Genomic DNA, 10,717 nt, shown 5'->3' on the forward strand with positions numbered 1-10,717 from the left:
GGCGTGATTGTACTGTGTTCCCATATGCGTCTAGCAAGACGCAGTACGAGTGTAGTATCGAAAGGGAACGTACTCGGTTACTAACGTAACCTCGGTTCCCTGAGATACGGGAACGAGTACTGCGTTGCTAGCCGTGCTATGTAACTGCACGACTCAGTCGTCGCTTCAGTCGAAGTAACCTGAGAATCCTGTGGCGAACGCCCGCTTATATATCCAGATGCACCATCCATTCTGGCGGGCTTGGCGGGCTTCGTCGCCATAGGCTTGTGCAGCTCCCCTGCCTAGCCATTGGTTTGTTTTTTAATACACTGCACGAACCAATGGCCGTGCAGTTTCACTGCGTGAATGAAAAAAGGTTTCAGTTCAGGAGAAAAAAGGCTTTTTCCCATATGCGTCTAGGAAGGCGCAGTACTTCCCGTATCTCAGGGAACCGAGGTTACGTTAGTAACCGAGTACGTTTTTGTAAGTTACACTGAATAAGAAAATGCACACTAACTGCCTTAAATGTTAACGCATGTTTCACATTGAGTGGGTGGATCTAGGAGCAAAAGACATTAGTTGAAATGTTCATGATTTAGAAGTTCAGGAGATTCAGTCAGGGCAGAGTGATGCAGTCAGTTTACATAATGTATGTGGGGGCATGTTCAGCTCAATAATACAAGGAAATATTTAAGAATATGGATATTATACAACATCTCATATATAGGCTTGTAAAACCACTATTTCTTGCAAGATTAGATAGATAGATAGATATATGATAGATTTGACATACTGTTTTGTTTTGGTGTGTAGTGTTCACAAGTGCTGTTGCAGTTGCTTTAATGTCCACAGGAGGCAGCCTGTGGCGCTTAAAGACTTCTGCAATAAACCCATGAGGCATGCAGGGGTTGATGGGTAAAGCCTGTGGAGCACAAAGGTTCGGCAGATAAGGCTGTTGTGTGTCCCCATGGTGAATCAATATTTTTCAGTGTAGCAGCTTAGCCAGAAAAAGGAGAAGGAGGAGTTGGATTTCACAGCCAGAGAGCGTGACATTTCTGCAGGCAGCTCGCTCAGCCTCACGAAGTATCAGAAAGCACTATGTCGCTCAGATTTCCAAACGAACACTTTGCTGTGGTGGTTTTTTCCTACTGTGGATGAGTTACACCTGCTGTAAATTACACTCAGTTAATGGAAAATAAAGAAGAAATAAAAAATAAATAAGAAATAAAAACTGAGAAAATTAAAGTTTCAGCAAGTGCAAATTTACAGGTTTAGAAATCTGAAAGTACCTGTAGCTTTTTTCTCATCATATATATCTCACTGTAAAAAAAAAAAAAAGTTTTGCTTTTTAATTCAGTCCTTTCAGTGATGAAAACTTCAAATGACAGCTTTAATGTAAATTCACACCCTGAAATTGAAGTAATTTACCTAGATCAGAGCATCTGATCTACTTAATCATGTGTATTAATCACTGATCTCTAACTCTGCAAGTGGTAGTTATTAAAATAGAAATGGTAATGTTATTAAAATGTTTAAAGAAATCGTTCTGACAACTCTTTGAAATCAAAGTGCTTTGAAGTGTCTTCAACCTCTTCCTTTCCTCTGTGGAGCAAGACTTACTTTTTAGCTCCATAAAAGAAAATGGCCATGTTCATCTCTCATTATCATTCAAAATTATTTGACATCATTTCAATTAATAAACTTATACTAAACTTAAAATAAACTTATCCTAAGCCTTTTTAATAAGCATTTTAAAGTATGGTCTTTGTTTAGGCATTAAGCTATATACTATAGTTATCAGACATCTGTAGGTCTCGGTCTAGAAGCTGACTCTTACGACTATTTACTAATTTAGTGTTAATATGAATGTTAGGTTCAGGGAGAGTTCAAAGATCAAAATAATGGTTAAATTTATAGCACACATCAGTTTAAGCTATGAATGAATGAACATAAAATCCATTTTTACATCAGTTCTTGATAATAATGCATTTTTCATGGTCCTTGACTGATCCTCTAGTCATTAGAAGGTTAATAGAATAGTTGCCTGTGCAATTTCATTATGGCAGTCTTCTGTCCTTCACACCTTTGCTTTTATTTCCAGTTTCCACTACTTTGTCCACTACAGATGTGTTATCGAGTGCATTGAGAATCTCAGAAATTCATCTTTTTAAAGCTGGAGTGCTACAACATTAACACTCATTTTCAGGTTCAAAACCTGAGTCATCTTTACTTTAAATAGCACTTCTACAGGCAGAGTCTATATCTGCAGTGATTATGTCGCTTGCATCATAGGAATTAGCTTAATTTTAATGAGTGATTGAAGACATAACAGCAAATATAATTTGCTTCTCTGCTTCAGATAAGAAGCTGCATTAGCTGTAAATAAAGTTGCAGTTGGGTTTAACTCACCATCATGGCTGGAAATGGAAGCATTTGTAACGTGATTGTTGATCATCATTCTTTAAAAGCCACATGAGGTCATAACGTCTTGGTAATGAACTTTCTGATCAATAGATTACAAGCAAAAAATAGATGCTGTGTAGTTTTAATAAGCTGATATCTAGTTGATTACATGTTTGTTTACATGTTGGTATAGTTCAAGAATAGCAATCATTCAGATAACAGCTTGCCAGTCAATATCTCTCATCTTCAGTTGCATTCATGCACAATAAACTGCAATGGATAATACTTTTTTTCTGCATTCTTTTTGGAGCTTGACAGCCACTTGACACCATCCACTTTCACTGTGCCTTATATTTATTTTAATCCAAACTCTACTATAGTGTTCACCAATTACTAGATGGGACCGTCTCAATGTTCGTATTTCACATTGTCATCTCGTATCCTGTGTGAAACAAGTACCTTCTCTGTCAGTCTGTGCCACAGCAGGCCTTCAGGGCCCCTGGCCGACAGCTGGAAGTGGCAGTTTGCCAAAGGTGCTGTTATTTTTTACTGCTGTCGATAAGACTCTGAACTGGCAGTAACCCATAAGTATAGCCGTTTGGCGAGACTCACCCATGGCCGAGTTATGGAGTGACAGGGCTGTGATTAAAGAGTTCATGAACCTGGCCATGTTCAAGCTTGTGTGGCGATAATGTGGTCCATCAATTTAGAGGTGTGAAGTTGCATGTTGGTATGTTTATTGATGCTTTGATATGATCATTTTATAAATCTGTGTGAAGGGATACACTATTCTGATATTGTGCCAGACAGAATCATGCCACATTAAAGGCCACACACCAAACTGGCAGTCGGGCTTTGACAAACATCGGGCCATCCTTGAGCATCTGTCAGCTCAGTTTTTGTGGTTTGTTCCATACTGTCAGCACTAGTTGGCAGCTTTTTGGCCGATTTAGCATGTTCACTCACTTTGAATGGCTTCAGCTTAGCGAGGAAATGATGAAGTAAAGAGGACCTGTTCTAATTTTACGTCAATTTACCTGAGCATTGCAATACGCAAATATGTTCATAACGACGTGACCGTCTGGAATGAAGAAAGTGATCAATATGATTGTTATTTAAATTGTAATCAAACGCTGCTTTGTTTACAGTTTGTAGATCCTCAGTCCTAGTTTCGGTTTCCCGTTTTGAATGATGAATGCAGACTACTGCCACCTGCAGATACAGACTGTTATTTCCTTTCATGCAGGTAAAAAATGTACATCCTTGGCCGTTGGTTGTAGACATTTGCAGTGTGTTCAAGTGCAACTTTTTAGCCCAGACACACATAACGGGAGGCGAAAACTCAATAAGCTTTTGTCACCACTAATTCTTTGATGCCACTTTGGTGTATCACAGCCTTAACGTTCATATTTATTTTAATTGTTTCTTTCCTTTTTAAGACCGGTCAGAAACCGGGTAAAATGTATTTTATGCATGTGTATATACATGTAAATGACAGCCAGCCGTAGTTTTATGTTTCTCTTCACTACTCTATTTGTGAATAAAAAGCAGTGTCACCCTAATAATAGAAAGAAACATTTTAACTGGAAAATATTTATACAGAAAATGTATATAGCTAGCTGCCTTTATATTTCAGGAAGAGGGTCTCTCAAACAAGAGTAAATAATGTTTGTTTTGAGCAAATTAATTGCTTATATTAGTTACATCACTAATAAGAGTTAATATCAAACTTGTATTCTATTCAACAACCCTGGGAATTTTCTTATTTGGCAACAGTTGGTTTTGCTTGTTGCATTGAGCAGTTCAAAAGTGGAAGTAAATCAGTGAATTCATAAATATCCCCAACCAGACATATCATTTTCTTAGCATTTGTCTGGGATGTCCAAGGAGGAGGATAGCAATCAATTTGTTACTGCTGAGAAAATCCACAGCTGTACTGAAATGTGTGTGCAATATCCAGCAGCAGAGAACAAAAACATCTGGTCGACTCTGTATTATGAGGGAATAAGTAAAAAAAAAAAAAAGAACACTGTTCAGCTTGTAAGCAGGAGTTCAACTGTGAAAACGAATCAATTAATTCAGAAATATCTCCAAATAACTACATTATTCACTTAGAGTCTATGGAATATAGATTGCATGCCTGTGGCACAACTGTTATGTAATGAGTGATTTACAATTTTCCTTACTGAGCTATTGTTCTAATGGGAATTATTAATAATATCAAACTACAGGCATCTTGGGTATGAATTTAAGAATTTAACATTTTATAGAGTAATATCAGAAAATACATTCTTAAATGATCCCATGTAAAAAAGATCAATATCCATAATTTATTAACATGATATGCTTGACATTTATTTTACATGCACAGATAAAGAGAAGAGCTTTTCAGCAGGGCTACCAAAGCACCAGTAGAACTTAAGGGAGCATTTTAAAACTCCTGCATCATTAACAGATCCCATGCTGCTAGAAGACTCAAACACCACATGCTCCCTCCAGAGATGTGACCTTCTCACCAGTTCCCAGGCAGCCTTCCTCATTACCCTGCTCACCATACTCCAGCAAAGACTTACATATAATGAAACCATGAGGCTCCAGTTGCCATGTCAACTCTCCAAGTATGTTCCACAGGGGGTTTTTCCAGTCCGGGTGAGAGATGACATGTTTGATATGATGTAAATGATTTAAAAAAGGTATGGATCTAACTGGGTGGAATGGGGACAGTTGTAATGCAGAAACCAATGCTGGGACTGAACAGTGGCCCACAAATACAGTAAATGTGCTTTTACCTTTGACGGGAAGAATATACTGAGGATGGGACTGTGAAATAAGTCCAGGTTAAAGAAAGCTTAGTCTAAATTTAATTTATCGTTTTATCTTTGACACCATTACTTGTTCATACTCTTAATTAAACCCCCATTATACCGTATATATTCCTTTGAAAATGTTGAATTCTTGGTGTTCATTGATCCTGAATATTTTTTTGCTATACTAAATTACTAAAAGTAGCTGAGGGAGACTTGCCAAGACACCTTTTTAAAGGTGTTTATTCATATGGCTCTAATAGCAATAAAGATGTCAAGTCTCAACTCCAATTAAATAATTGTCATAAAAATGCAATATAGTCATTCCAAAACTCCACTTTTTAACATTGCTGTTGGTTTGAGTATCTCTTATCAGTTTTCTTCCTATTTCTGAACAGGTCCTATAAAGGACATGAACCTTCCCATGCCTCCTACAAAACTGAATGATTAATTAATGTTCCATAGTCGTAATTACAAGGTCAGATCCATCATGTGATACATGATACCGCATTGAGAAAACTACAGAAATCCTATGGCAAGGGTGTGTTGTTTTATCTGTCAAGAGTGTCTGCCGGTGATAGCCTAGAGCCAGCTGCTCTCCAGAGGAGCTCTGAACCATGCTAATAATTCTGAGCTGGTGTGGAGCCAGACTCCAGGAGAAATGTGGGAATGATCAGGTAGTAGTGAAATGAACAGTGGAGAGTATATCGTAATTTATCTCGAGGACATGCCCAGAAGTCCAACTTCATACTGTTCAAGCAATAGGTTTCAAACCTTTTTTCCAAATGTGCTCTTCACTTAAAGAGAAAACACGCAAGTAACTAAAGACGTCTTATTGGGAAACACATACTGTATGACAACATTTGTAAAAAAAATAAAAATAAAGATTTGAGTTTGTTCATCTTTTTTATTTGCTGACATGAATTTGATCGATGAGTCATGTCAGCATGTTGTCATCATTTATTCTGCACTCAAACAGCTTTCAGAATGAATTACATTAGTAAAAAAAAATAAACAGAGTATTCGTTTTCATAAAGGCCAGCGAGTTAAAAAGCTCTGGGAAAAGAAGAATTCACCCAAAGATGAAAATGTTGTACCTCTAACCCTGTAAGGACTAAAAACACCAAAAAAAAAAAAAAAAAAAACCATCTGCAGCTTTCAAAGACTAAAACCATTCTATATGAAATTGCCTTCCATAGATTTGGTGTCAGTAACATCAAACGCCTCCGGTTCTCCTCTGTCTTGTAACCAAACCTAAACCACTAAGTCTGGACAACTTCTATGATGCTTTTCAGAACCCTGATCAATGCTGCTTTCATTTTGTGAGAATGAGTTGTATAAACATTTATTGTATTTTTGTTTTACACAGAAGAAAGTCAGTCAAACTATTTTGTAACAGTGAGGGTGGGTAAATCCTCAAAAACTAAGAAGGAGACTGGTAAGGGAGGCCACCAAGACAAGAGACCAGTGACAAATCTAAAGGAATTACAGAAGGAGTCTGGAGAAACTCTGCATTGTACAACTGTGGCCCAGATGCTTCACCACTCGCAGTTTTATTAAGTGGCAAAGAGAAAACCACTGTTAAAAATCTTGGCTACAGATTATCAGAAGACTTCTGGAGAATTTTGAATCCAGCTGAAAGAAGGTTTTACGGTCCAATAAGACCAAAACTGGGCTTTTTGGCAATCAGACTAATTAAATCTTTCATAGGGATGGACACTTTTTGAAACAGTCAAACAAAGGTACAGTGGTTTTTGTACCTAGTATTTGTACACTTAAGCACCAAAAACACATTTAATTGCATGAAATAAAATATCAAACCATAGCTATCAATCTATAATCAATCAACGTTTTTAAATCTTTTGCTTAAAAACTGTGCCTGTGTACAGACACACTTCAAACGAAATGCTATGTGGGGTGGTGGGCGTCCAAGGCACACTTCAAAAGTTATTAAAAATCCTTTGTTCAGCTGGCTATTTCAGAATAGAACACGTTTTACAAATAATTGGCTGCAAACACACGTTTCAGTCATAAATGCTTTCTTCAAGTTTCTTTTTTGATAAATGTGTTTGTTGTGATGTTTTGTTATATAATGTCACATTTTAAATGAGGCATAAGGGTACAAATATTTTGTGCTTTTCTCCCTGTGCCTCTCTCTGGGGGTTAGTCTTTAACTTTACCTCTCTAAGAATCAGCAAGAAATAAATAAGACACAGTAGATCTTATATAAAAATAAAAAAAAAACATTTGTTGCACTCCGTTCAAGTTTGCTCAGGTATTAAGGTTTCGTGTATAGTCCTATAGCTATTTAGGGTGCAACAACACGCATAGTAGCCTGCGTTATTGGACTGATTAAGAGATCAGCTGTAGCCTACTTTGTGTAAGTCGATAACATGAAATGTGCTTGCTTTTTATCATCGTCGATACACCTTGCGAAAATAGCTTTTCTGAGACATGTTGCGTCATTAAATGTCGTTAAAAAGCCATCTCTAATGCTCAGCTCGCGACCTGTATCCATTAAAGCGTCTCTGCATATCTATTTCCACCGCCGAGATTATCCACTAGCGTCTTACACGCAGACAGTCGTGAACTCGTCCCTCGGTTCTCTCATCTAATGCTGTAAGTCTTTTGTTTAGGATACGGGGATCATTTCACAGCACTGCAAGTTTCCAATCGATTTCTGCTGCCATCGTGCTCAGAGCAGCAGTGCTCAATTACTGAGAAGACTTTCTCGGCATGGCCATTCGCCCACGCGTTTAAAAACCAAAGCCCTGCTAAAGTCGACTACAGGGTACATACACTATTCTGCACTGGCCGTCGATATGCTCGAGCTGGACCATCGCCTCGCTCCTGACACTCCTGCATCCCTCTCGACCAATCAGAGCCGCGGCATCGTCCCGCCCCTCCCGGTTCCTTGAGAACACGTGATCCGAAGCGGTCTGGAAACCTGCAGCTCGCCTTCAGTGCGTTATTGTGGTTCACAGGTAGGCTACAGAAGAATGGCTCTTCGCGAGACTCTGACAAACTCACGGCTCTCCGCGAGCGCACGGACTGAGGACGGAGGGCAGTCTCTCTAAGCAGCGCTTCAGTGGATGTTGTAACTTCGGCATGTCACTCAAATGGGATATATGATTTTGTGCCCCATTTCGGTTTTTTAAAAACACCCCTCTCGTCTTTTGATTTTTGCTTTTTGAACATCTCGCTTACCCACTTCCCTCCCGATACCGTTCCTCCCCTGTCCATCGCACCCAGACCTCTCTCATTCCGCATCTGCACCCTCTCGCTTCGGGCGGATCTTCGCTCTGGTCATCCAGAAACAACTGCTTCATGGGGCACACTCCTTCCGTCGGAAAATGTCCCTCTCTTGGCTTCTAAGCGCACCGGCAAAGTTGACAACATTAAGACCAGGGCTGGCGTTGCGCGTCTGTGAGCAGTGTCGGGGGAACTGAGATGGGTGTCACGGTGGCGGCGGCCCTACATGAGCCCCGAAGTCCGCACCAGTGGAGCCGGATAGTGGGTCACTGGGTATGGATTGCAGTCTTGTCCTTTCTCGCCACCTTCCCGGTGCAACAACTTGGCGCTTTCCCGTCCTCTCTCAGCGACTGTCAGACTCCAACTGGATGGAATTGCTCGGGTAAGATGTTCAAGAAGTCCGCTGCGCCTTGCATTGAAGAGAATAAGGTTTGACGTTACCTTGGCAACGGAAAACGGCTGTTTGTCATACAAGTAGCATAAGTTATGGATGTGTGGTGATGAAAGCTTTAGCAGTTCACTGCTGCTGAAAAAAATGCTGAAGACCTGTTTTAGTTATGAGCGTTGTTGCGTTACCGCGTAAATAGTTTATTTCTGTCCTACTAACCGTCTTTTTAACTCTCAAGCGATATGTAAATAATGATATTTTCATTGAAACAAAAATGAACAGTTTTCTCCCACTCAATTAGCTATTCGCCTCAAATGAGAGTAGCATAGCCCAGTCTATCTATAATCGTTATTATTCGTCGCAATAAACTGTCAGCTGTTATTGTTTTCAGATTATTGTTTTTCTTGCTGCTTAAATGGCTCGTTTTTGTTCGCACTTATGAAACCGTGTTTAGTCTACGAACTGTCGCTGATACCACATTTGCTACATCAATTGACCTGTTTTTCAAGGTTCAGTGCGTTCAAAAGAAAAACGGGCGCTTGTACGTTAAACACAGGCTTTCACCGCTGGGGACCTTAAGAAACAGGCAGATTATCAAAATATGTGGCCAGAAAAACGGCTTTTGTGGTCATTATGTCTAAATCACCTGTGAAGTTTCTGAGGAAATTAACTTTTGCTCTTTATTTTCATGTTTGGAACAATGTGTACTTTGCGCATTTACCTAAAACTCGTATTTATATCTTTCTTTTTGTAAAAAGACAAGCATACGGTCTCTCACATCCCTTCTAATACTACATCAATAGAGGATATCGTTAAATAAATGGATTTTAACGTCATAATTTATATTGGAAAAAAAATACGTTTTGTATTGGACATGTTTTAAACTTAAGCGAGTGAACAAGTGGCGATATTTTGGTCAAGTTTAAAAGGTTTCAGTTTTGAAGAATGCACGTGTAAGTATCCTTTTAGAAGCCATGCTTTTCTTGGCAACAATTCCATCAAGCCGGCATAGTAATCTGGAGCATCAATCCGTTGTAGACTCGGATATTAAGCGGGTTTTGATTTGGATTTTGGCGACCTCTCACCCTCACTGTCAGAGCGCCGTTCAGATACGGATACACGTGAAATAATCATCATGCGCGCCCTGAGGCTAGAGAGAGGCTCGGAACTCGCCGCATATTTCTGCTCAGTTTCCCGCCGTGGCGCCTCACTATCAATCAGCAGGTCACCGTGGGCAATTAGGTGTCGTTCCAAAACGTCTATCCTTGCCTCTTGCTTGCACTTTGGTTGTACAACTCATGGCAATGGCATGCACGAGACGTGGGAAGCTCTACCACAGGCATGCCTGAAGGCCACTTTAGATGATTTACAAAAAGGTGTTGATAATATATGATGAATTTTCCTAGTAAATCCTGACAAATGCAGTCATACAACCAGTGCAGACTAAAAAAAACATAACACTAATTGCCAGAATCAAACAGGTTTACAGCTAATGATCTATTCAAACAGGTGTGGCCAGTGTTTGGAATTATTATAAAGTGAGTTTTTAATAGCTTATCATCAGATTGTCAGGGGTGCCATTTAAAAGCATTTAGTGACAGTTATTCAAACAGCTGTTAGCACATTGACAAACAATTCTTTCTTCTGTATATATATATATATATATATATATACTGTATATTGAAAAAGTTTTTTATTTGGTTTGTTTTATGAAAGTCAGTGGTGTCCTATGTTGTTTTGGAACACATTTACAGGATTTAATTTTGTTTAGGTTAACAGTTCCTTTACATTATTGTTGAATTAGTGCACACAGCAAACAGAATGGCTATACATTTGGACATTGCATTGCATTTATTAGGTCTGAAGTAAAAAAAAAAAAAAAAAAAAAAAA

The 10,717-nt window shown here is 39.0% G+C and overlaps 1 protein-coding gene across 2 annotated transcripts in view; it reads left to right on the top strand.

The window, feature by feature from the left end:
* Nucleotides 1-8,165: 8,165 nt before the first annotated feature.
* LOC107675359 (tomoregulin-2-like) overlaps nucleotides 8,166-10,717 on the top strand; it is a 67,011-nt gene continuing 64,459 nt past the window's right edge. For both annotated transcript variants that reach the window (XM_016469663.1, XM_016469664.1), the window contains exon 1: nucleotides 8,166-8,820. In XM_016469663.1, the coding sequence (XP_016325149.1) occupies nucleotides 8,637-8,820 (184 nt within the window). In that variant the 5' untranslated portion in view covers nucleotides 8,166-8,636. The remainder of the gene's footprint in view (nucleotides 8,821-10,717) is intronic.

Source organism: Sinocyclocheilus anshuiensis, unplaced genomic scaffold (genome assembly GCF_001515605.1).
Source record: "Sinocyclocheilus anshuiensis isolate Anshui unplaced genomic scaffold, SAMN03320099.WGS_v1.1 scaffold656, whole genome shotgun sequence".
Lineage (NCBI taxonomy): Eukaryota > Metazoa > Chordata > Actinopteri > Cypriniformes > Cyprinidae > Sinocyclocheilus > Sinocyclocheilus anshuiensis.